The sequence below is a fragment of the Ictalurus furcatus genome, chromosome 17 (assembly GCF_023375685.1).
Source record: "Ictalurus furcatus strain D&B chromosome 17, Billie_1.0, whole genome shotgun sequence".
NCBI classification, from domain to species: domain Eukaryota; kingdom Metazoa; phylum Chordata; class Actinopteri; order Siluriformes; family Ictaluridae; genus Ictalurus; species Ictalurus furcatus.
Window position 1 is genome coordinate 15,311,624 of NC_071271.1, and position 26,444 is coordinate 15,338,067.

A 26,444-nucleotide genomic window follows, 5' to 3' on the forward strand; every position below is an offset into this window, starting at 1 on the left:
GCATTCAATTATAAGAAAGAATGTTCACTGTAACCCCGTGCATTGGTTATCATGAAGGGAGTTATGAATGTTAATGGTCAAATTATACTTTAAAAATTGAATTAATCTAATTTGATATCATTACAAATAGGATAGAATGCCCAAACTGTATGGTATAATAGCAATGATTAAAGCCCAGACAAAACATCATAAACAGTGACTGTGCTCACTGTACATTTGTAACCACATACAGGGTACATATTAATGAGTGTTTGTTATCTTCACATGTGCAGATATGTGACATGCCAGTTGCACCACTTATTAACTGGGGGTTTGAAGAGGGATGTTTGTTAAAATTGAAAACAAACGAATTGTTACTGAGATAATGCATATTATGTACATTTACTTAAACATTTTATAGCCTCTACTTGGTACCAGTTTATATAAATGTAACCTTCCAGTTTCAGCTGGTGTTTTCTTTCTCTTGATTACATTATTCACACTTTAAATAAAATGTCATTCTGTATGTAATGATTTTTCAGAGTTTAAGCACCATCTAAACCTGTGATATGTGTAAAGCTAAATTATTTAGTTATCTCAAAGTGGCCCTTTCAAATCTTTACAAAAAAAAAAACTCTTTAAAAATAAATAGATACAATGCAACCATTTACAACCAATGGCTCTCCAGTTGCTCCCCCACAGCTTTGGGTTTATTGATAATAAAGAAAGTGAAAATCATTTAGGAGTGCTTTAGCGTCCTCTTATGGTTCTTTTTGTTCTTTAATGTGTCAAATTACTGTACTATATCTATCTCTACTGAAAATCAAACACCCAATTGGTTTGAAACTCAATAATGTTTTATTACATGCACCACTAATAATGGTGAGCTGTCCAAATACAAATGTTTGATCATTCCTAAACAAATTAACAGACAAGACTGTAACATTAACAATCTCTCCACTCTAACTGGCATAGAGTTACAGCATTATCTCAAAAGCTGAGCGTTAAATCTCGCCAGATTTGAAGTGTGTCTTATGTATGTAAATGCAATTTACATTTTAAGATTGAAAAAGATCATTCACAAACATATGACAAAGTAGTGTGTATTTAAATAGTGTGTACACTATTCACATCAGTTCACATCAGTAAAAGATTAGATAATGGAAAATCTGCACTGTTGTGAAGGTCTTAACACTTTAAATGACTCCACCCACTATCAGAAGAAAGGAGCACGATACTAACTGAAGTGGGCAATTCCACTTTCCTCAGTTTGTCTGATACAGAATAAAAGGAGGTTGAGTTTGTCTGATACAGATTCAAAGGGGGTTGAGTTTGTCTGATACAGAATAAAAGGAGGTTGATTTTGTCAGATACAGATTAAAAGGGGGTTGATTTTGTCTGATACATATTAAAAGGGGGTTGAGTTTGTCTGATACAGAATAAAAGGGGGTTGAGTTTGTCTGATACAGATTAAAAGGGGGTTGAGTTTGTCTGATACAGAATAAAAGGGGGTTGAGTTTGTCTGATACAGATTAAAAGGGGTTGTGGTTTTTATAAATTAGAACTTCAGGTTAGGTATGTTTGCAAAAAGTCATCAAAAAAAACTACGACGTCAGCCTCTCACTAAACATGGAGGGAAGAACAAGGTAGGCCTTTTTTTTTTTAATTATTTTTTATCTCTGTAATACTGCATGTTAAGGAGATAAAGATTACTTCTATATTACCCACTATAAAAACACTGTAGATTTACCATTAACATAAAAGATTCAGGCACATAGCTAGTGATCATAATCATAATGGCTAAATATACAAAATTAAGATTTGTGTCACTTAAATCCTATCATGCCATATCATTATAATTACAAATTATAATTTCTTTTTCAAGCTGAAAAGACATATGTTTATATATAAATAGGCCCTACAGAAAATATATTCAGCTTCCATATTTTTGTTTTTTTCATTCCTAACACATCACCACAAATGAACTCAACTTGTTTTGAACATCTGAATTAAAACAGCTTTGCAGAACTGTAGTTTGAAAACGTCTTTGGAAAATAGCGAGTGTACAACTTTCTTTATTTGTCGCCTACAAAGTAACAACAACAACCGCAACAATAAGTAATACTGATGCTGTATAGAATCAAAAATGATGTTAATTAAATTCATATCCTGAATGTCTCATATTTGGAAAACACTGATCCAATCTGAAGGACAAATGTCTATACACAGACTGCAGTATGTTATTTTATAACTTCTTACACATTTTCACCACAGAACTTAAGTGTATTTTTTGTAGCTTATTTTGAATTAAATCTGATTAAAAAAAATTTATGTCGTCGTCGTGCTCATGAGGTGGCACAAACGTGCTTACATAGGCCTATGTCTTTAGTCACATGTTAGTTTTATTTTAGCGAAAAGATCATTTTAACTATGAATGCAGAATGACCTCGGGGATCCGTGGAACAGACGATGCGACCACAAGATGGCGCCTTTGAGCTGCTCTACTGCTTCACTACTCTTCAAACTTAACGCAATATAGACTTTTAATATGAACCAACAGTGATTCTAACCGCAGCAAATGCATTTATGTAGCTAATTCAAAAGGTATTTCGCAGGAACATGTCATTTCCGGTCATGCCAACAACGAGTCTTTAAAAGTAACGAAAGGCTAACGCTTAACTAACTGTGGTGAAGCCTGTTCCTGTAAACACAAAGGAAAGGAAATCCTTTAAGTAGCCTATTACAAAAAGTATTTCTTTGTCTCTCCAAAATGAAATACTATCAAACTAATGAGGTCTATGGTGTATAGAGAGGCCTTTATCAGACAGTGGTAACGGAATTTATACTTGCTCACCTTGTCCCGAAATTAATTCCAGTCTGTGTGGAATCAATTCCAAAGCTTTGCAATCGACTCTCGAGTCCCCAAGACTGGAACCATAAGAACCGGGGACTCGACTCTTTTAGGAATCGACTCTTTATGTCATTTTTTTTTTTTTTTTTAAATGCCAGTCACATTAGAAACAATGAAAACTCCCAGACCTTTCAGATCGGTGAAACCGGAAGATCACAGTTCACGGTGTGCTTTATTGGCATGACTGTTTTATCTCTCTCTCTCTCTCTCTCTCTCTCTCTCTCTCTCTCTCTCTCTATATATATATACAAACATACATGCACACATACATATACACGTGAATTATTATAACAGACAGTGGTAGAATTCGATTAGATTGGATTAGATTAGAGGTGATTTGTGTTTCTTATATGATGAAGAGTGAATATAAACATAGCTGCCACCCACATTTCCTTCATGTTCCCCTAAAACACAGCTCAGTTTGTGCTCAGTGCTCAGAGAGGAGAGGTTTGGGATGATGGCTGTGAATTCCTGTCTGATGCAGTTATATTTTGGACTCATTTCACTGAGTTCAGAGTAAGAAGCTGACCTATTACTAGTTCTTCTGCCAATCCCGAAAATTCGGTTCTGCAGAAGTGTCTGTACTAATGTAATTTTAAGGGTAATTCTGGGGGACGGGCTATGGGGATTGGCGTGTGATTCATTCTGATGGTGGTGTGATTCATTCTGATGCTCTGCAACATCTTCATACTTCGGTTTTGAGATTTCTGCACTTGCCATTTACTTTCTGCTCTTGTGAAATGTCTCACTTAGATACCATAAAGATTTCAGTGGAAACCATTTATTCAGTTGAATCTCATCTGGATACTGTAGACTTGTACATAAGCTGCAATGGTGGGCCCTTGAGCAAGGCCCATATCCCTATCTGCTCCAGGGACACTGAAACATGGCTGACCTTGCGCTCTGAATTTCACTGTGCTATAATGTACTGTATATGTGACAAATAAAGACTTCTTCTTCTTTTTAATTTCTTCTTCTTCTTCTTCTTCTTCTTCTTCTTCTTCTTTCTTCTTCTTCTTCTTCTTCTTCTAAGAACTGCTGCTACATTCATAAAGACTATGCCGCTCGTACTGAACATCCTTTCGACACACCTGTTTGTACTATTTGACTTTACAGTATACAGCTGTAGATGAGTAATGATTTATAATCCCACTATTCCCTACCACTAAGTAGGCCTAATCATCGCCAAAAATATAAATTATGTATATTACAGTTGTAGTGTAGTGTACCTTAGTAAACAGTCATGGTTGCATAACAGGTATACCGATGCAGTATTCCTCTAGGAGAAAAAAGCTCAGGCTTCCTCCAGCAACAATGGCCTCACTGAAACATTCATAGAGCTTCCTGCGCTCGCAACCGTATAGCAGGTGAGCCTGAATGCGTGTGCGGTATGTCTGTCATCTACAGATGGAGAACGGGCTGGAGCAGGCCAGTGACAAGAACACAGACCTGGATGACATTCTGAGTCAGATAGCAGAACTGGACAAATGGAGGGAAATATTTGACGCTCGGGGGTGAGATGCCTGTTGTGGCATTTTTATAAATACACTGAGCTGCCAGTTTGTTAGGTACACATACCGTATACAAATATTCTTTGACCAATTTATTAAGTAAACCTGCCATACTGTATACAGTTACTGTCTGTAGGTCATCACTGCGAATTTATCAACTGTCCTCTGTTCCTTCCTTCAATGGATCCAACCTTAATTGGACCATTAGCTCTATTTCTGGGTGGTTCTCAGCACTGGAGTGACATTGACATTCAAAAGCCCTGCAGTGCTTCTGTGCGTGATATGCCTGTAACAGTGCCACACATGTCAGTGTCACTCGTATGGTCACAATGGGCTTCCATGAAAATAACCTGTCAGGGGTGGTTCTGCCGTGGTGTCTATTCATTAACAGATGAGATGGAATACAGTAGGACTGAGAAATTGTGTATTGCACTGTATGGACTACAGTTAGTAATTGTATAATTGTGTACCGCTATGGTAGGTATACCTGATAAAAGGGGCAATGAACATATGTGTAATCTAGGTGTACCCAATAAAGTGTCACATATTTAGGTTTCATGTTTTAACTTGCAGGTTGGAACTACAAGACTGTTTTGAAAAAGTAAGTCTATCATTTTTATTTGTCTTCACTAGATGGCAACCAATCAAGTGTGAAGCACATTTGTATTTGAGTTTTGCTTATGTGGGAGAACATGATAACCCAAGACCTGGGCTCTCAGGTAACTGTATATCATTTGTGTCTGACCAGAGGGATGCTGTGTGTTAATGTGTGTGCGCAAGTGCATCTGTGTAAGTGAGTTCTGCTCTCCTTAACCTGATATCCCCTGAAAAACCTGGGGCCACTGCAAGAGGTCTAGATGTGACTGCTCTGGCTTGTCAGCTGCTTTTTCCTCTGTTTTCCTCATACTCATCAGACCAATTCATGGAACTATGTGTGAAAGTGAATTTTGGCACAATTGCCAGATGCATGTAGGCCCTGAAATGGAAGATTATAAGCAGCTGTTCCAGAGCATCAGCACACTGCAGCCCTCCAAGCTTGGATACATTGAACTGCTTCAAGAGGAAGTGAAGAGAAACCAGGATGTGAGTGATCTGCTGCCGATACAGGAAATGTTGGCTCATGTCATGGAACTCATGCTTTGTGTGTGTCTGGATTTGCTTTTGGATTTTATGCCATTATGCGACATCTCTGTGGAAGTTATAAACTATCTGAGATGATATGAGAGAGGGAGCTCATGAGAGAGAACAAAACAGAATTCTCTGTGATGTTGGACATCATATTCCAATTTTAATCCATTGGTTCTTTTTACACAGTTGCAGTTAACAATCTTCTTGGAGCAGTGTTCTTTGTGGACATGTTTTCCATTTCTTAACTCTATTTCTTTTTTCCTCTCTGACTCCTTATAGAGACCTCTTGAGAGGCTTAAACCTGAGGAAGAAATCGAGGATGTTTCTCGGTGTCCTTCAGCCCATTCGTTTCACAGCAATGCCAACCCGCTGATGGTGCCCTACTCCATCCCTCGTGCACTAGCTGTCTCTCCCAGTCTGGGTGGACAACCAGTTTTACCTGAACTTGCCATGGTGAGTTATAAAAAAATTAGTGTGTTACATAATTCTAGTGGACCTCCCTGTGTCCATGTCTTACAGCAAGACACTTTGAATGATTCATTAACGTACTTCCATAGAGGGAGAGTGTGTCAGTGAGGATTTTGTAGTACACTTAGTTACAATGAGGCCTGTCTGATTTTTTTTCTCATACAGAGTCTGAGGAAGATTTTGTTTGGAAACACATTACACATCTTTAATTATGAGTGGAAGAAATCCTTCTTTAAGTTCCGGGAGCCATATTCAAACCTATCCTATGCTTTGGAGGCAGAAAGAGTGAGTACTTTTATACAATCTCTCTATCAAATGGACAATTAATAAAGTATTGTGTTCTGGTATTCATGTGCAATGGGCAACTTCTAACCAGTCGCAACTCAGTACTTACACAAGCACAAGCATTTTCAAATTAGACACACATCTGTCCTTTATTACTAATGTTTTAAGATCCAGACTTAATGCAATCCAAGACCACAGACAGGTGTATGCAGAAGTTATAATTTTGTCTATAAATAGGAATTTTACACACACACACACACACACACACACACACACACACACACACATATATATATATATATATATATATATATATATATATATATATATATATATATATATATATATGCTTATTATGTAAATGAGCAAAAAATGGTAAATTTAACTCCAGAATTACTGACACTCCATAAAAACCAGCAAAAGATAATACATCACTCAATGCAATGGTTGATATTTTGAACATAAAGGAATGTTATGTAGTATTTTTTCAACCATAACCATTTTTTTATGAATGGAATTTTTGTCCATGACACTGATTTCAAAATGATCTGTTTAGTTATTACAATTAATATTTGGTGAAACCTTCCCTGAAACAAGCTCTTTCCTTAACGTCTAACAAGACTGTAGACACTTGGACATTTACATTAACTTTTCAATCTCCTTTATAGTCCGAGATTTGTGTCTGTGTACGTCCTCTTGTATTCAGACCACAGGCTTTAAATTGGGTTCAAATGTGAATCGTGAAAAAGTCATTGTAAACATTGGTTGTGCATTGAAGCAAACACGTTGGTGCTGTTTTGGATGTATGGTTGAATCTATTGTCTGGTAGAAAGACTGTCTGTGATGCAAGTCATTACTCATTCAGGGCTTTCAGACTGTCTTGACTCCTTATTCAATATATGTACATGTAAACATAGACAGAAGGTTATATATCTCACTGAAATGGAATGTTGGACTACTTCCATGTTCCTGTAATCAATCGCATTACTTAGCTGATGGTATACATATTGTACATAAGTGAAGAAAGGCTGTATTCCAATATTCCAGAAGTAGATGAACTCTTCTCCTCTGGGATTAACCAGTCTAACTCTGTTCATGCCTGTTCATGTCACTGATCATCTTGTTAGATGTGACTGAAAACATTACTGAATAACTTATCTAAAGATCAGTGGCATATTTCAGTTCAGGTGTCTAGAGGTGGTTGCTGTTTCTTATTTGTATGAAAAATGGCCAGCCATGAGGTACTGTACATGAAACAATATTTCCTTTTATGATTTTGTAGGACCGGCAGTTTTCAAATGCATTATAACATTAAATTGGTCAGGGATCAGTGGCAGCTGGAAATGTTATTCATGAATTTTCTGAACCAGATGTGGTGCCATTAACAAAAAAAAAAAAAAAGGAGAGATTTTGTGACTTTGACCAGATTGTGCTGTAAATGGGATTTCTATATTCAAACATTCTCTTTTCATCTTAGACTAAAATAAGTATCTCAAGAAAACTTTAGATATAAAAGAGGAATATATAGTGTTGTGAAAAAGTATTTCTGATTTCTTCTGTTTTTGTGTATATTTCATACTAAATAGTTTTAGATCTTCAAACGAAATACAACATAAAACAAAGGCAACCTGAGTAGACACACAATATGGTTATCCAACACCTATCACCAATGTGAAAAACTTAATTGCCCCCTTAAACTTAAAATCTGGTTGTGCCACCTTTAGCAACAATAACTGCAACCAAATGCTTCCGATAACTGGAGATTAGTATTTCACAGCACTGTGGTGGAATTTTGGCCCACTCTTCTTTGCAGAACTGCTTTATTTCAGCCACACTAGAGGGTCTTCAAGCATGAACTGCCTTTTTACGGTTCTACCACAGCATTTCAGTTGGTTCAAGTCAGGACTTGAGCCATTCAGAGGTGGACTTACTCCTCTACTTTGGATCACTGTCTTGCTGCATAATCCAGTTGTGCTTGAGTTTCAATTATGGACTGAAGACCGGACATTCTCCTTTAGGATTTTCTGGCAGAGCAGAATTCATGTTTCCTTCAATTATTGCACCCCTTCTGTCTTCCAAACAGTTCCACTTTTGACACATCCACAGAACATTCTCCCAAAAGGTTTGAGGATCATCAAGGTGTGTTTTTGCAAAATTCAGACGAGCCTCAATGTTCTTCTGGGTTAGCAGTGGTTTTCACCTTGCCACTATTACATGGAATCTATTTTTGCCCAGTGTCTTTCTGATAGTGGAGTCATGTACAGTGACCTTTATTGATGCAAGAGAGGCCTGAAGTTCCTTTGATGGTGTCCTTGGCTCTTTTGTGACTTCCTGGATGAGTAGTTGCTGTGCTCTTGAAGGAATTCTGTAAGGTTGGCCACTTCTCGGAAGGTTCACTACTGTACAGAGTTTTTCCATTTGGAGATAATTGTGGTTCTTTGGAGTCCCAGAGCCTTTGAAATAACTGCGTAACCCTCCCAGACTGATGTATTTCAATCACATTCTTTGTCATCACTTCTGGAACTTTGGCATAGTGTGTTACTGGCTAAGACCTTTTAACCAACTTCATGCTGTTGAAAAATTTCTATTTAAGTGTTGATTTGATTGAGCAGGGTTTGCAGTAATCAGGCCTGGTTGCGTCTATTCCAGCTGAACCCCATTATGAATGCAGTTTCATAGATTTGGGGAATTAGTAACTACGGAGGCAAATACATTTTCACACAGGCCTAGTTGGTATTGGATAACGTTTTTGCTTCAATAAATAACCATCATTTAAAAACTGTATTTTGTGTTTACTCAGGTTGCCTTTGTTTTATCTTAGATTTTGTTTTAATTTCTGAAACAATTTAGTATGAGATATACACAAAAACAGAAGAAATACTTTTACATAGCACTGTACTTTGTCAGAATCAGGTTATTACTATACTACAGGGTGTCCCAAAAGTTTCTATACATAGGGACTATGTATGCCAACACCACATTGCGCCATTGTCAGTGGATTTTGTGGACGTCCACTTCTCGGTCGGTCCGCAACACTTCCAGTCTTTTTGAATTTGTTAATAAGTGTGGCAGTAGAGTCAGTTATGATGTGGTTGCCATGTTCAATTCAATTCAGTTTTATTTGGATAGAGCTTGTAACAATGAACATTTTTGATGAACAGTGAACAAGCCAGAGACGATGGTGGCAAGGAAAAACTCCCTGAGATGATATGAGGAAGAAACCTTGAGAGGAACTAACTCAAAATGGAACCCATACACATCTGGGTGACAACGGATAGTGCAAATATAAATAAATTCTATAACTGTGTACTAGATGGCCAAATAGTGCAACTGTGTAACCAGGAAATTCATTACAGTTTTCACATGGAGTGTGTTTTGTTGAATTTATCCACTGATGTCCACTGATGTTTCCTGTTAAAAGTCCATCACAGCCTTGTGACAGCTTTCCGATCCAGCCATGAGAACGATTTCAATACGTTCTTCTTTTGTTAAAGGCATTCTTAAAAAATATATAATATAAACTAAGTATGAAAAATTTTGGATGACATTTTGCTAAAAAGTGTTAATGTCCCCTATGTATGGAGACTTTTGGGACACCCTGTAGTGCACACAGTGAATATAAGCTACTGTATGTAGTAGCAAATAATAGGCCTACTAACATTGTATGCAATAGTCAGGGGTTCTGAAACTGGCCAGCATGATTCAGTGTTTCCTAGGCTAGGTCTTAAAGAAAAAATCCACCCTGAATGACTTGGATATTAATCTTTAGAATTGATGTGATCTTCAATGGCATCCAAGACTTATTTTGTAAGGAAATTCTGAGTTCCTTTTTAGTTTGAACTTCTTTCTGCAACATGTTGGTGTACTGTCATTTTGGTTAACACTTTCCTACACAACTCACAATGCTGTTGACTACTTGCTGATAGTGGAAATTAGCCCTTACTTCATCTCTACCTAAAGAGAGCAATGCAGCAGTGCTTTAGTGCTTTAGTCTGTCTAGCTCACTCACCTCCTCAGTTGTACACGCTGTTAAAAAAAAAGATCAGGCTTCAACGATTTTAATTTCAAGATAATACTACTGTCAACTCCATCGTGTCTGTCATCTAATAGATATTAGCTGTGCTGAGTCTCTGCCATAACGTAGTGTAGCTTTATTGTATAGCTGCATTGCATTCTGAAAGTCCAGTTTTTGCTGTCTCCACTACTTCTTCTATTGGATTTCTAATTAAACACTGTTATCCCTTTATGTTTAATATTGTTGCGCTAACAATTTCCCCCTGTAACGTCATAACAAAAATGCAGCACCAAGTAACTGATCAGCACCAGAATTACTAAACACATCACAATTATTTCAATCTAAAAATATTTTATTGTGTTACTATTTAGCTTGGATATTTCCTTTAACAATTAGCTAAAAGCTGTGCAGGGCAAGAGGTCCTCAAAACCATAGCTATTTATAGTTTGCTGAACCCTTCATTTTGCAGGGTGGAGCCCGTTCCATTCAGATAGCAGTCCAGGCGCACATTATCAAATACCTGCTTTTCTCACAGCCATTAAGCACAGAGTGCTGTGGAATAGAGAGGTGAGGAAAGAGTCATGTTTTGTCCTCAGCTGTGTCATCTAAATTATACAGTGAAAGAAATTATTAGTCATAACGGTTGTTCTTGTTTGTTGTGTGTTTCAGTCTGTTGGAGGTTGGGGAGAAAGAGCAGGAGAGGGCTTTGGCTGCTGCTTTGGCTGATATTTTATGGACAGCTGGTGAGGAGCGTACTGCCACCGTCTCCTTGGTTACGCCAGATCGCTGCTTCACCCCCCACCTGGACTACAAACTGGACAATTTCACAGAGCGGGTACTGTTTACCATGCAGTGTCCAGTATCACTTTCAAACCACATATGGCCTCTGAGTCACACACTATACCCAAAGTATACTGTGAAAGTTTAAGTAGTTTGTTTGGGTCAATCTTTCTTTTATAGTTGCAGATATTCACCTTTAAAAAGAAAGAAGAAGTGACAAAATTTATATATGAACATATTCAGTGTGTGAGTATTTAAGGACACATTTTGTATACATTTTTGCAAAGTGAATTAATGGATATTTTATTTGTTAGCTGTCAGTATTAATTAAATATAGTGCATATCTATTCTTATCCTGTAAGTTCAATGAGGAGGGAAGCCATGGAGTCATTCTCTTTCTGTATAGCTTGATCTTCTCAAGGTCGATTATTAGGTAAGTTAGTAATTTTTATCAATCATTGAAGTGATGCCTGATAACCCCCCCCCCCACCCTCTCCTCCCCCCCCCCCCCCCGCCCCACACACACACACCCCAGATTTACCCTGAAAAAACACATTATATAATGGGAGTGACCTGACAAAAAGCAGCATGCAATTTTTTTTTTACATTTTAGAGTTTAGGGATAATTGTTCCCTGAAAATTAGATCACACATAAAAACAGGTCTGAAATGCTAAAGATACCTTTTGCTCAGTTCTACTCTCCTTTAGTGTAATATGTAAGGAATAAAACATGATGGGCTTGCTGTTATAAGATAATAATCAACAACAGGTTAGTATGATGTGGCCAAATATGAAGCAAAGTAACTGTTACCACCTGAAGTTGATTATTTTCCAAGAACAGAATGTCATGCACTGCAATAATAACACCTTAGCAAGTGAAAATATCTCCTTTGAAACTTTGAATTTAGTCAAATAATCATATTTGCCTTTGAAGGTTTACTTGAGAATTTCCCCTCTAACTATCCAAGGTTGCAAGAAGACCTGGATTTCAGCATGACTCATCTCTTACAATTTGGCTTGGGCAACTTTGTTTGTCGCCAGGTAAGCAAATCGTATCTCCGTAAGAAAAAATGTTGTATGCAGTATTTGATATATTTAAGTGATATTCATGTTTTCTTGACTTTTTTCAGGAAAAAGACATGGTTTTAGCTTAAACAGAATATTTTGTTTGTGTGATTGAACACCTGCTAATGATTGCCGGTGACTGAAACCTAACTATTTATTAGGCTCTTTTGAACCTGTTGTTGACCGGCCGTGCCAGTCCTAACGTCTTTAACGGGAAGTCATCATGTGATGAGCATGGCAACACACTTGACCAACCTCTCCATGGAATTCTGAGTCGGAGCAATGTGGGATACCTACACTGGAGCCGAGAACAAGCGGAACATGCCAGTCTGCCTGCTGTAAGCCCTATGGGAAGCTTATTATACTGTACATAAAGGTCAATCATCGAAAGCCTGCAAACCCAGTAATTCTGTGCCTAATGACTTCTGCCTCAGGTGGGAAGCATGTTGAAGACACCCAAACTGCCTGTTTGGGTTTGCAATATCAATGGCACCTACAGCGTTTTATTTAGTCCAAACCGATCTCTGCTGTCTGACTGGAAGATGGAGCATCTGTTCCACCTCTACTTCTACAATGGCCAACCAACCCAAGTCAATACTGCAATGCTCACCGTAGGTAATGTTATTCACCCTGCACAACACTGTCTGACTTAATTCCTTAACTTTAACTTAAGGGAACCAAACTAGCGAAACGGATGTTGCACATGGTTCAATGGTTCATGGTTCATTCATACACTACAGACAATTTAGACATGCCAGTAAGCCTACAACACATGGCTTTAGACTGTCGGGGGAAACTGGAGTACCCCGAGAAAAACCCCTGAAGCACAGGGAGAACACAGGGCAGAGACGGGAATCGAACACCCAGCCCTGAAGGCAGAAAATTAAAAAAAATTTTTTATGAATCCTTTGTTTCAGACACACATTCTCATCACTGGGAGGCTAAAAGCAGAGACGGTCAAGGAGACCCTGAGAAGAGGTTCCCCTCTGTGGAGATGACCATCAGGACTAAATGGGAAGGAGCAGCAATTGACTGGAATGGGACAGTACCTTTCTTCTGAGAAGGTTTAGATAGCTATTTACCTCAATTTAGGAGTCTTTTTTTTTTAATCAATACAATATGCATTTATGTGCTATGACAGGCACATTAAAGCACATTAAATACACTTTTATTTTAATGTCCCATAATCATGTTTAAATAGTATATGAACTCCAAGTTCCCCTGGATTTTCTATATATGTAGACAGTTTAGAAGCATTGCATTTCTGATAATATTTTAATTTGTATGTGATTATTTATTTTAGAATTTGATAAAGTTTTGTTAACATTTGCAAACATACCCTTCATCTCTCCCCTTCAGGGAGAAAACTGATGATCGTGATCATATGGAATCATTTGAAGCCTATCAAGCAAACATTTTTCTTCATTTGTAACTATCAGGAAAAGTGCAGAAAATGTTGAGATATGAGGGCTTAATTATAAAGGTTGATGTTAGAAAATAACCCCCCCAGGAACCAACACATTAATTATAATCTTATTGCAAGAAGTCTGTTTACCTTTTCACAATTTCAAACGTTTGAATGTAAAACTGCACTTAGATGTAATATAAAAATTAAAATAAGCCCCTGCCACAATACTGAGATAATTTGTTTGTATTTAACAATGACAAATAGTTCATGTTAAATCAGCAGGAGAAAAGCTTTGGCCAAGCAAATTGGTAATAGGTTACAGATTATTCATTCATTTTCAGTAACTGGGCACCATGCAAACATACATTCACACTATGGGCAATTTGGCATAGCCAATCGGAATTTTTTTTGTTCAGTGGGAGGAAACCAGAGGACACCCACTCAAACACAGTGAGAACATGCAGAGAAAGTCCACACAGACAGTAACCTGAGCTCAGGATTGAACCAGGGACCCTGGAGCTATGAGGTAGTAACTCTACCCAATGCACCACTGTGTTGCCTGGCTTAGGACATTAGATTCTGTTAATTAAATATCAAAATTTGAATTATAATTACTTTAAAACCAGGCATGTTCAGATGCCCCCTTTTAGCCCACAATGCAGAGCTAGCTTTATTGCCTGTAATATGTATAGACCAAACATAATTTAGAAATTCAGCCTCACTCTGTCACAGGTTCATTATGTTTGACAGAAGGTTTACAGAGGAGTAAAATGGTTATACATAAATGGTCAGTAAATCTGCATAACTATATTTTATTGTAATTGTCAGTATTCAAAGGCTAAATTGACATCACAGGATATGCACATTTATTACAGCCTTATAGATCATTATAGAAAAGACTAGTGTTACAAAAAAACCCACAAGATATAGTAAACATATTTATAAATACAATATTAGCAATATGACTTATTGAGACATTTTTAATACTTAATGTCTGCTTGGAATATTTCTGTAACCGAATATAAGGGAATCCACTTAACTCTGCAGAGCAAGTGTGAAAGTTGTATGATCAGTCTACATTTTGGTGCCAAGTCTTTCTTGTTTACCTGAACAAGTAAACAAACATACTGTATATTAGAGTTGAATGCATTTTCGATTTCTTCCCAGAGCAAGTACCTGGGTTTCAGTTTTAGAGATGGGCTTCTAAGACGTACTGTTTTAGACTCACACAAAGATCTTACAACAGGGTGTACGCTCATAAATAGCATCTTCGCCATTATATCCTTTGATTGCCAACACAGGTTCCATAAATCATCAATGACAAAGTTGTTTGTCTTATTAATGTTGCATAACAAACTATATAAAATGAATACCCCATTCACAACTAATCTTCAGGATGTGACAGTCACAAGTGCACCAGCTTGCTGCATTGTATCGCAATATGTCAATGCTTACTACAGCTGATTTTTACAGGGACGCGTATAGTTATATAACATGTTGTGAAGACCATAAATACTGTGAACATGGATCTTTATAACAGATTAGATAATATGATTAAAAGCTAAATCTAGTATAATGACACCTGCAATACATCATTTGTCCACATGAAAAAAAAAGTCATGATAATTGGATATCTCTTCAGAATCTTAAGTTTAAGACATCAAGCCAATCCCTTATATGTTAGGTGCTTTAAAATACAACCTGAAGCTCTTTAAAAGCTTCAATCACCACTTAGTAAAATACCAAAATAGTAAAGTCATCATTCTTATTTGTGTTCCTGAGTCTCTCGTTCATGAGTGACCACCCAGAATCTCTTCTAGGTTTATGTCTTTCATCCAGTCATCATTGCCTGAACCTGACTTAAGCAGAGAATCGATGAAGTCCGAGTCGGTATTGATCCCTGGTACTGTATTATCCCCATCCTGCAGAAAATCAAATGTGAGGCGGCCTGCACGGTTGTTCTGATAGGCACCAGGGCTTTGTGCTGTGCCTCCGTATGTGCTCATGCACCCCTGCTGTGTGGGAGAGGACTGATTTAGTCTGCTGATCCCAGGAAGTGGAGGTATGTGTGGCTGGCTGGGTCTAGGAGCTGATCCTCTAATGACAGGGTTTAAAGGGATCAGTCCAGAATGGGGCACTGCCTGATTTGGTGGACCGATATGCCTTGGTGGGAAGTGAGCTTCAGTTTGTGCACCCTGGGGTGGTACTGTGACTGGAAGTCTCTTTACATCTAGTTGCTTTGTAACATTTTCCCAGCTCATGCCTGTCTCCCTGCTTCCAGTGGTGGTCATGCATCCCAGTCCTTGGCCAAGGATTGGATCTTGGCTTGCGCCGGTTCTTACATGCTGTGTGGTAGGGGCAATTCCCTGGAACTGTGGCTTGTTTTGATGCATCCCAATTTGCATCTGGCTGTTAGGCTGTTGGTGCAGTTGGCCTGCACAGTTTTGGACTTCTGAATGATCAGATCTGCTGGGAAACATTCTGTCTCCAGAGTTGGGCGTCATTTTGACTCCTTGGCCATTGGAAATATGGCATGAGATGGACTGGTTCTCCCTCTGGTCTGAGCTATTACTGGTTATTGAGGATGATGTCAGACCTGGCCACAGAACAGCACACGAGGGAGTTTGGAATGAAAATGGTCATGTTGAGTCAAGTTAGAATGCGTACAAACATTGACATAGAAATGAACAGAAACAGAAGTTTAATAATGATAATAAGATTTATCCGAGGCGTTATAAAGATTAGGTCGTAAAGTAATCAACACACTGATGTTCATGTAGTGACTGTGATGGGAGAGAAGTAATTTTCCTTTGTTTAAATTACGAGAAAATACTGTTGTGGAAATAATGTGGCTTTTAGACTTGAGTTCCCAGGAACCATATCTTGCTTCACTAATGATGCATTTTTAAATAATAGAAGGTTACACTTAAAATAATCTTCTATTGCATATACAAAATTGGGTTTTACCACGATTATCAATGAATTAAAAAATGTCTCCTAGTTTCAACATCTTGTGATGCATTATAAGTAATTAGACCAACAGATATAATAGATTAGCAAAAGGAGCAAATGGTTTTGTATTTGGAAAAGTAAGAAAAAAATTAAGAAAGAGAAAATGGGTACCTGGGTAAAGGTTTGGATGCTGTGGTTGTTTGTAGTCAGGTGGAGGTCTTGTTAGATGCCTGTTAAACTGATCCTGTGGGTTGAAATAAATGAAAGCAAACAAGAAAATGAACAGAACACAATAACCAACAATAAATCCCTGGGTTTAAAATCTAAATGTCCAAACAGTCATTCAAAACTATTCTGTATTTCTGAGTTTTACTACTATGGGCAACACTTTGAATGTTCTTAAGAATGAAAACATGCAGTATCTGTTGTTGATAGTCTGTTGTTCAGAGTTTATTAGGCATGCTAAAACACAGTGTGTACTACAAACTAAAAGAGAAGAAGGCAGGTTGTACTGTAACGCCTTAAATCAGTTAAAATTGGAGTAAACATGATGTAAATTGTATCACACCTACTGTGTAGAGGATGACAGCAGAAAAAGATTGTGATTCAGAGTGGATCAGTTTTAATCTGTTACTCACTGTGTCACTGGTGTGCTGCTGAGGTTGGCTTAGCTGTCTCTGTGCTTTGCCGTTGTTTATCTGCTGAGTGCTAGGTGCAGACGGACGCTGCTGCTGGGTCACCAGACAACCGTTTGCTGAGAAACGTGGCCCTGGTGCCAATCCCTATGAACAGATGACGAAGACATAGATGTTATTTAGTCATCGAATAACTGTTTACTACAAAATGAATGCTGAATTAGTGGTGAACTTACAATAAATGTTAGTCAAATATACAGTAATACTGTAATGCAAGTTCTACATTACACTTAACACAACATTTATATTGTAAGCTTTATCACTTCAGTGGACATTTGCTTTCATGAGATCAAGTTTATTGGGCCTTGTGATTGTATGGTTAGTCCACTAGATGGCATGCTTTATCAATTATTTTGATGTTTTAAAGTGCATGCTTCGTGATACATGGAGTACATGGTGTTATCCAATCCCCACAGCTTTTTATGTTTTTTCCCCCCTCTAATGCCTATTAAAAGAAAAAAAGGACAAATACATGTCATTGCTGACAAATAGTCATTTGGTTTACTTGTAAGAACATGTAAGTATTTTGTTGAAATGGTGACATTTCAATATATCACTACACATGACTGATGTCTTAAAGATCCTTTTTTTAATCTGCAGAAATATACACAGACAAGGTGTATGGATGACCAAAACGTTCTCCTGGGATGGTTTTTATTTCTTCAGTGCATTCTAATTTTATATATATATATATATATATATATATATATATATATATATATATATATATATATATATACACACACACACACACACACACACACACACACACACAGGCGGGTGAAAAATGTAAAGAAAAAACAACATAGTAAAGTGTTGGACCAACAGGAGCCAGCAGAACAGCTTTACTGTGTCTTGGCATATATTCTACAAGTCTGTGTAACTCCACTGGATGGATGAACACCATTCTTCCAATAGATATTCCCTCAATTTGTGTTTTGATGATGGTGGTGGAGAGTGTTGTCTAACAATCCGCTCCAAAATCCAAAAAGTGTTCATTTGGGTTGGGATCTGATGACTGTGAAGTGTATGTGATTTACATCATTCTCATCAAACCATTCAGTGAGCCCTCATGTCCTCTGTGTGGGGGTTGAGTCATCATGAAAACGACTACTTCCATCAGGATTTCATAGCCACCAGTTTTTCCTTTAATTTGTCAGTAAATAAGCCAGTTCCCTGGGAAATTTTTTTTGGCAAAATACCATCTTGTGAAAGATGGCCATGCCAATATAATGAAAATCTGGCCTGTTGATAGAACACTTTAATGCCTAAAGGCAGAATGACAAATAAGTAAATGTGGTGCTATTTTTTTTTTTTATTAAAGTAAAACAGTGCATGATTTGGAGCAGATTAATAAATGTACTTAAAATAATTCCTGTGATGATCTCACGGCCCTTAAAAAGAATGTAAATTCATAAATATAACAGACTAATGTTTGCTTAGATTGCATAAGGAATGGACAAAAAAAAAATTATTTGCTAAAAGTGCAGAGAAACCATTTAATATGTGCATATGTCGCAGAAAATGGTCCCCTTTTGCTATCTGAAAGTCTACGATCTCCCAATTTTCTCACCCGTTACTGATATTTCCCCTGAACCTGCTTTGAATACCAATATGCCTCACCAAATGCAGCTGGATCCCCTATCACCTCTTTCCTCAAACAGATCAGCTACACGGCCATGAACACATCAGTTCCTCGTGAAAAAACAACACCATCAGGCCAGCAATCTGTTACAAACTCTGCCTCTGAAGTTTCATTGCAAAAGCAAGGTGGCTCAAATCAGTTATAAAGGCAAGAAAATAAATAGTCTGTTTCAGGTCTTGGGCAGGTGTCATTGAGCTTGTTTGGGTGACCATAACACGGCACACAACTCAATTATACTTGTTAAATTAAAAAGAACATATTTATGAGGCAATAAATAATTGGAGACATAAGGTGCTCTAGGTAGGTTCCTGTGACTACATGATGTTTATGGAAAAAAAAGAAACCTTCAGGATTGTTTTAGGTTTCTTTTAGTTTTTCTTAGATCTTTGTCAATAAACCCTTCTTTAGTGTCAGGAAATTTCAGGTGTATTATCTGTCAGATAATAGTTTTACATAATTTTAAAAAAGTATAATCCAAGAACAATCTAATCACCTCTTAATCAAAATCAGAACATTAAATTGTCTGTGATGTTAGACCCTAAAACAACAAGCAGCAAGACTACAAATTACAACCACACACACAACTGGTAATATTTTTCAGCCAGTAACGGCCTTACTGCAAGCGTTTTTTCCAGAACAAACCCTGCTCAAGTATGTTATCCCATTCACTCAAACACACACAGTGTACACACTGTCAGCCACTGTGTTGACATGAAACATTTCTCAGGGCAAAACAGATTCAACAACAGCGTAGCGAAAGGCCATTGCTTTGAGATGTCTAAAAGACATCTCCAAAAACCCACAATGGAGGTCCTTTAACAAAAGCACTGAAAAGAACCTCGTGTGTTATGGGAGGAATTCCCTGCTTCAACAAGCCATGGAAAAGGGGATTTGAGGAAAAGTACACATGCACGAGGTCCTATTCAGGGGCAGGCCTATCTGCAGTGGCACAGGCCGTGCCTCAGAGGAGCTGAGGAGGAACTTGCTAAGGTCCCATGCTGAGATGGATCAGCTCTGGGAAGTCCACTAATTAATTAGAGGGCAAGTGAAGATCATTGTTTCCCTGCTGTGAGTTCTGATGAACTTCTCCAGTGTGATGACTGCAAAAAATTATTTCACTGAAAAACGCACATGATATTTTGCAGGTCATCATTTTTAATAGGACTACACGAAGTATCAATTTTTTGACATCTAATACACATCATATTTTAAACAACATCCTCGCTTTCCATTAATGATGTAAGCTTAGTCACTTTTGCCAGAACTAGTCATTTTCCCAGTTTTTGGTACAAGAAAGTAAGATTCCCTTAAAAGTTCATTCCCTGCTTTGTATTACCTCCAATTAGAGGCATGGCGAGAAATCATGACCAGTCTGGACACCAGCCAAACTGCCTTCATGTTACATTCAAATTGCCTTTCAGTGGGGTGTGTGTTATGGGTGGGAGGGACTGAGAGTTTCATTAGCGTGGACGGCTCTCTAATCCACTCTTTGTCATCCTGATGTGTCATAAAGCTGTTTTCCATCTCTGCTTCACTCTACGCTCTTCAGTACATCGTTAAATGAATACCACATGTGGTTGCGGACTCCATAAAGGAGGGCTGTGATTTAGGCTCTCATTCTACCCCGCATTACAAGCAGCTGACAGGGCTCTAGGCCCGAGCCTCGCTGCTCTCTTACAACACTTCCTGCAGTCTGAAGGCAGGAACGCCGTCCCCAGGGAGCAGCTCGGCATCTGGACTTGGCCCTGGATCGCTTTCCCAGGAAACAAGCACTCGACTTGCAGTGCAGCTCCAACAACCTGGCACCCCCTCCTCTTTTTTTTTCAGTGAGATGGGAATCCAGCAAAAATGAAGAGGGAAAAATATAACATGATAAAGCATAGAACTGTGATGACTGTGCTGAAGGAAGAATATAACATTCAGTGATGGGCTGATATTTGCTTCATAAAACCTAATTTTTTAATTTAAACCAAATGTCAACATTTTGTGTTTTATGACTCTGGAAACTGAACTCCCATAAATGCCTCAAAGATGTTACAGATCCAGGCCTAAATTCAGATCAAAATTGCTGAGGGAGGCTTTATTTTTGTGAGTGAATTAAAAATGGAGAGAATGCTTGATCAGCACTGTTTTACCGACATTCTTTGCCTTTTCTCCTTTTAGAGGCAAGTTCCCATTTTAATAATTACAATCACTTTCTGTTTTATTTTATTTTTTTAAAACTACTGACAAGTAGATGCCCATTCAACTTGTATATTAAATCTACTGTAAATTAATTTGCAAAGGCTGATATAGTGAATATTATGCCAAATAATGTTATAGCAAATAACTGACAAGCTAATATATTTCAGGCTATAATCCATTCAAATCTGCCACAGAGGCTCATCCAGGGCCAACTGTCTCACATCCAAACCAGCAAGCACATGGATTACTCACTTGTGACTGATTGTGACCAACAAGCACAACACTTCAATCATAAATATGAGATACTTGGCATTACAACATTTAATGAAATCAGGACTATACTGTATGTGTTACACAGCATATAAAAACTCTCTATGTGGAATTTCCCAAGCAGAGAATGAAGCACTTTGCCTCCCATCTGGACACAAAGATTTCCATTAGATTTCCATCATAGGCTTGAACACCCTTGAAAATATGGATCCCAGTTTTGACACATTCAAGCCTGCGACTGATCAGCAGACTGTGAGAACAAGAAAATGAAAAACAGAGCCCAAATCTTGATCTTTTCACAGGAATTTTGCAAGCTGCTCCTGGTGGGAGGAAGTTCAGCTCTGCTCATGAGGGTTCCAGAGGGACTGTGGCACCATTTCGGGACCTTTATTTCCATGGCATTACTAATTCAGTTGACTGTGGGAAGACTCTGAGCACTCCCATTTTTCTCCCCTCTTGTAGCAGAAGCTGTGCCTTTGTTTCCATTTCAGCAGTAAGTTTAACCCCATCAGTGCTGCCAGCAGGAGTATTTCCCTCAGTGAAAGGAATATCTTTTTTTCATAAAGAGTGGAACTGTTTAGGACTTTCTTAACTTCCAGGAAGAGTGTCAAAAATATCAACCTTAATTAACCATGCAATGCCTATGTGTATCTCATATATGCCTTATATGCTACATAATGAGCTCTCAGCATATGAATAACCCAGGAAATATATGTTTTGCTGTTTTTTTTTTTTATTAGATGTATTAAATGTTAGCTGTTACAGAGTTACTTCTCATGACTTTGTGGTCTCTCATGAAGAAATATTTCCACATCTGCTTGTGGAACGTAGCTTTAAAATTTCTTTTGAAACCCTATTTCTTTTGTTCATTAGTTTTAATACTTGGTCGTAAACCCACTGGTGCATTTATAGTAGCTGTATTTCATGTATTTATTTTAATATAATTTTCCTGTCACTGAATTGACATTTAAATTGCAAAACAAACATACACATAGTTGCTCAGTCATCAGCTGCAGCAATGAAATACTTCCAAACCCAAACTTGTTGGCTCATATATTCCATGGAATATACTTAAAAAATATTTCATGGTGAGGACTACTGAATTCCTTTTGAGCATTTATCTGGTCCAGACTATCTACAATATTTTTTTAATCACCTGATAAATGTTACTGAAATGAGACTTTACTGCAAATACAAGTTTAATAAGACAATAGTGACTAACAATAATGGTAATCCTCCTCTGGAGATAAATGGTGCTTCAAAGGCATGGTAAACTTTTGAGTAAGTGTCCAGAAACATGAAGTCATGCCCCAGTGTCAACAATGAGGCTTAGTGAGGCTTGGGATGATTGACGATAGTATTGCCAATTTTTTCCAACTACTGCCTTTGCTGTCTGACTTTAGAGCAGAGCAACAAAATATTTAACCGATGCAGTTTAGCTTCCCTAGTCTGTGCTTGCCAAATAGAAGCCAGACGAAAAACATAAATGCGGGGCTCACGTTTAAATAAAGGAAACAATGTGTTGTTTATCAGGGGTAATTCACTTTACAAGAATTCTTGTTAGCATGTTAGGTTTATTTACCGTCCCAACTTGAGTTTTGCAAACATTCCTGACCTCGGTAATGGGTAATTAATAAACAACAACAACAAAAAAAAAAACAGACTACATGCTAATGTTAGCGACTGGCAGCTACGGCAGCTATAACCAGCTTCTGGTATTCTTTCGCTCTAATGAAGGAATGTGTGTATGGCACATGTTATGTATGTCTGGCCACGCCCTCTTCTTTTCTTTCCTCAGCATTGCTGCAGCCTCATTTGCATAATTTGTATTGCATGGCTAAATACTAAACAAGCCCATAAAATCTCAACCTAGGATTAATTCTGATTGTCCACAATGATAGATTTGTTTAGTAGCTACATTGTTTATTGCTTTTAGAGTAAAAAGAAGCATAAACTTTTTCCTGAGACGCATCTCATATAAGACTAAAGTACCTCAACCGTAAGATTAAAATCTCTGATTGAAATTTAAATCTGAGTTTAAAGTAATGTAGCAACAGGATAAAAGTTAATGCACATTTTGTGTACATATGAATTGAAATATTATCAATTCATTCAGAATATCCTGATTCTTGTAAACTGAATTCATAGTTAAACTATGATTTAATCCAGGTTAATCTCTGCTCTCTTAGCATCCACTGCACTGAGAACCATTTTGGAGATTGTGTTCTGAGGACCCATCTTGTGTGGCTCATGTTATCGTTTCACACAGAGCGAGGCAGGAGATGCTGTTTGAACAAAACTGAAAAGGGGGATGTTCTAAATCTCCCCAATCATAACAAATCAGTGGTTCAACCACAGGCACCAGGCTAAGCAGATTACTGTCATTTTCCACAACTTGTCCCTCATAGCTAACAAACTCCAATTAGCAAATCCCGCTGTGCACATCTATGCCTTGGCGCTGAGCAACTGTGACAGGCGGAGAAATTAGAAGTCTTGCATGTTAATCCATCACAGGCTAGCGAGCCAGGACTCTCGTCAAATCGCTTTGAGGGGATATGCATATTCAAGATGCACTGCAACTACTCAGACACAAGACACTGCGATTTATTGCGACAGGAGAAACAAACTAACAGCACAGTGAAGCCACTCATAGTTAAACGAAGTAAAGAGAAGAATCTGGCAGAGTGCTGGGTGAGCTGAATGGTCAATGCAAAACCAGAATATAAAGAGAAAATAAATTCTGCTCCCTTCCATAAATGCTACACACAAACTGACTATAGCAGATGGACCAGCAGCACTTAGAATCATGAGAAAAACTACTGTGGATTTTAGGATTAATAAAATATTCCCATGACAATATGATGGCATTACTTCAAATAAAAGTAATACTCTTATACAATCCACAGTTAATGTTAGCATTTTAATCCTGTTTGCTTATGTCCCTCCCATGAGACATTACAAAAATAATCATTCCAGTCTGAGACAGCTTAAATACAAGTCTCAACAAGTCTGAGTCTCCTGATGATGTGTTAAAATAATATGCTTTTCAACTCCCAGTTTAGTGTAACAATCATTACACAAATAAAAATAGATTTTCTGTTTCTGCTGATTTGAATTTATTATTAGTGTTTGAAACATAAGCAAAATGCAGCATTTCGGCCGAATATCCTACTTAGGATTTCTGAAAACTCTGAAAACATTGCCAGTCATGCTTCAAATAAGTGTCCTACCTGTCTTTGTTGGTTCATTTTATAACTGATTCCAGGACCATGCTGGCTGAGAGGAGGCCTCAGGGGCTTCGGTTGTACACAGGATGATTGTATAGACAACTGGAATTGCGTGTTTTGACCTCCTGGAGACTGCTGCTGTGTAGTCTGTTTGCTCTGTGACCCAACCATGCGGGGGATTTGTTGGCCTGTGGTTGAAGTTGATGCTTTAGGGGTGAAATGTAGCATTGGTTTATTGTTGAGCGGTTTCATGTCGGTGGGATTTGATGGGTTGTAACCACTGGGCTTAAAGAGACAGTTAGGCATGCCTTTGCCCTGACCAGTGCCCTGAGAGTTAATTCTTGGTTGGCTTAGCAAACCAGTGCTGGACATTGTTTCCTGACAAAAGGAACTGGGGTGGCCACTCATGGTGGAGGACCAGTTCCTCACTCCTCCAGTGTGGCTTTGTTGTTGGTGGTGGATGAGAGAGTTGGGCTGCTGTTTGGGCTGCTGGTTTGCCGCCATTTGCTTTAGCTGCTCAGCATGTGACATCTCATGCCAGGCAGGTAGTCCCCTTGACGATGTTCCGGTGGTCTGTGGTACATGATTATGGGTCATTTGCCCAGGCCCAATGGGAGAAGTTGACAAAGTTGTGTTGGCCATTGAGAAGGAAGGTCCAGCAGATGCTGGCCTGAGCTGCGGAGAGCTTCCTGGTGCTTGGCCAAAATCAGATGAGTACTCTGTCTTGATTGGTTTATCTAAATGAGGGCAGGGATTGGTAGCACCAGCCGAGCTGGGTCGGCCGAGATCCAAACCAAAGTCATCATCTTGTTTCAACATTTTCTCCAGCTCCAGATCATTGAGAGGTGGTACTGACTTGGTGAGCTCATCAAACAGATCCTGGAGATCAGGGTCAATCTGTCCTCCATCCTTATCTTTAAAGTCAAACACCATCATCGCAGGATCTGCTGATGACTGGCTGCAGGTCTGAACATCAATCGGTTCTTTCTTCATATCTCTGAGAGTCATGTTGAAAATATCGTTGCCTACACCTTGACCCATCATGAAGGGGTCTTTCCGCCGGGGAACATGGCCCAGACCTATAGACCCAGCTAAACCTTGAGGCTGCCCTGCATCCACAGAGCAAGCACCAGCATGAAGAGAGCCTGTCTCCATACGAAGACGCTTGAAGTCTGGCACTGGGCCCACACAGAAGTGTCCATTCTGCTTAGCAGTGTACCCCGAAGGCTGCCCCTCAATCTTTCTTCTAAGAGATCCCTGGAGCTGTAAAGGCAAAGAATTAATTGTTAACTGGGAATTCTACTGAACATAGCTTTAAAGTAATGCGTCTGTTACAAAAATGTTTAAACATTTAGATTAAAGGAATGATTAGCAATTAAAATGAAATAGTGCAGCACATGAGAATTCTTCAGAAGCCTGTGGTCTCTTTCTCTACACTTAGGTCAAAATGAGCACATTTTCTACTGCTGGAAGTGCACATAATGTAACAAGACCTTTTCTATCTAATTAATGAACTCTTATCAAAGTCCTCTTTAAAGCTGAAAACCAATTAAAATGTTGATGAAATTTCTAAATATTAGAATGAAAAAAAGGTGTCTCAGGAACAAATTATCTTTATGTAAATTGACCCACTTTTGTAATCGACTGTGAGCCTTTCTGCCTTGTTCACATGGCCATTGTGGATAAAATCAAAAGCTGAGAATTGTTCATTTTCTCCTTTGTGATTACATTGAAAATTTCCCTTCAAGCCCAGGAAAATGGATAGCTGCTACAAAGTTAGATTAAAAAGAGAAACAATACACTGGTACATTGGCTGTGAGATGAAACAAGTGATAATCTATCTGTCTTATTTATTTATTTATTTTTATTTTTTTACAAGAACGCTGTGCTCACAGGTATAATTTACTGGCAAAAAATATGC

The 26,444-nt window shown here is 38.2% G+C and overlaps 2 protein-coding genes across 2 annotated transcripts in view; one reads left to right on the plus strand and one right to left on the minus strand.

Annotated features, from left to right (window-relative positions):
- Window positions 1-2,672: 2,672 nt before the first annotated feature.
- Window positions 2,673-13,294, plus strand: mindy4b (MINDY family member 4B). Its single transcript, XM_053647927.1, has 13 exons — window positions 2,673-3,055; window positions 4,298-4,404; window positions 4,975-5,002; window positions 5,809-5,982; window positions 6,163-6,282; window positions 10,767-10,864; window positions 10,967-11,132; window positions 11,258-11,323; window positions 11,440-11,510; window positions 12,046-12,118; window positions 12,304-12,480; window positions 12,577-12,757; window positions 13,060-13,294. The coding sequence occupies exons 1-13, from the start codon at window positions 2,957-2,959 to the stop codon at window positions 13,200-13,202; spliced, it is 1,503 nt and encodes a 500-aa protein (XP_053503902.1). The 5' UTR covers window positions 2,673-2,956; the 3' UTR covers window positions 13,203-13,294.
- A 1,108-nt stretch (window positions 13,295-14,402) lies between these two features.
- zmp:0000001236 (mastermind-like protein 2) overlaps window positions 14,403-26,444 on the minus strand; it is a 56,434-nt gene continuing 44,392 nt past the window's right edge. The window contains exons 2-5 of the mRNA XM_053647920.1: window positions 24,527-25,786; window positions 17,141-17,284; window positions 16,674-16,746; window positions 14,403-16,146 (exon numbers count right to left, since the gene is read on the minus strand). Of these exons, the coding sequence (XP_053503895.1) occupies window positions 15,341-16,146; window positions 16,674-16,746; window positions 17,141-17,284; window positions 24,527-25,786 (2,283 nt within the window). The 3' untranslated portion in view covers window positions 14,403-15,340. The remainder of the gene's footprint in view (window positions 16,147-16,673; window positions 16,747-17,140; window positions 17,285-24,526; window positions 25,787-26,444) is intronic.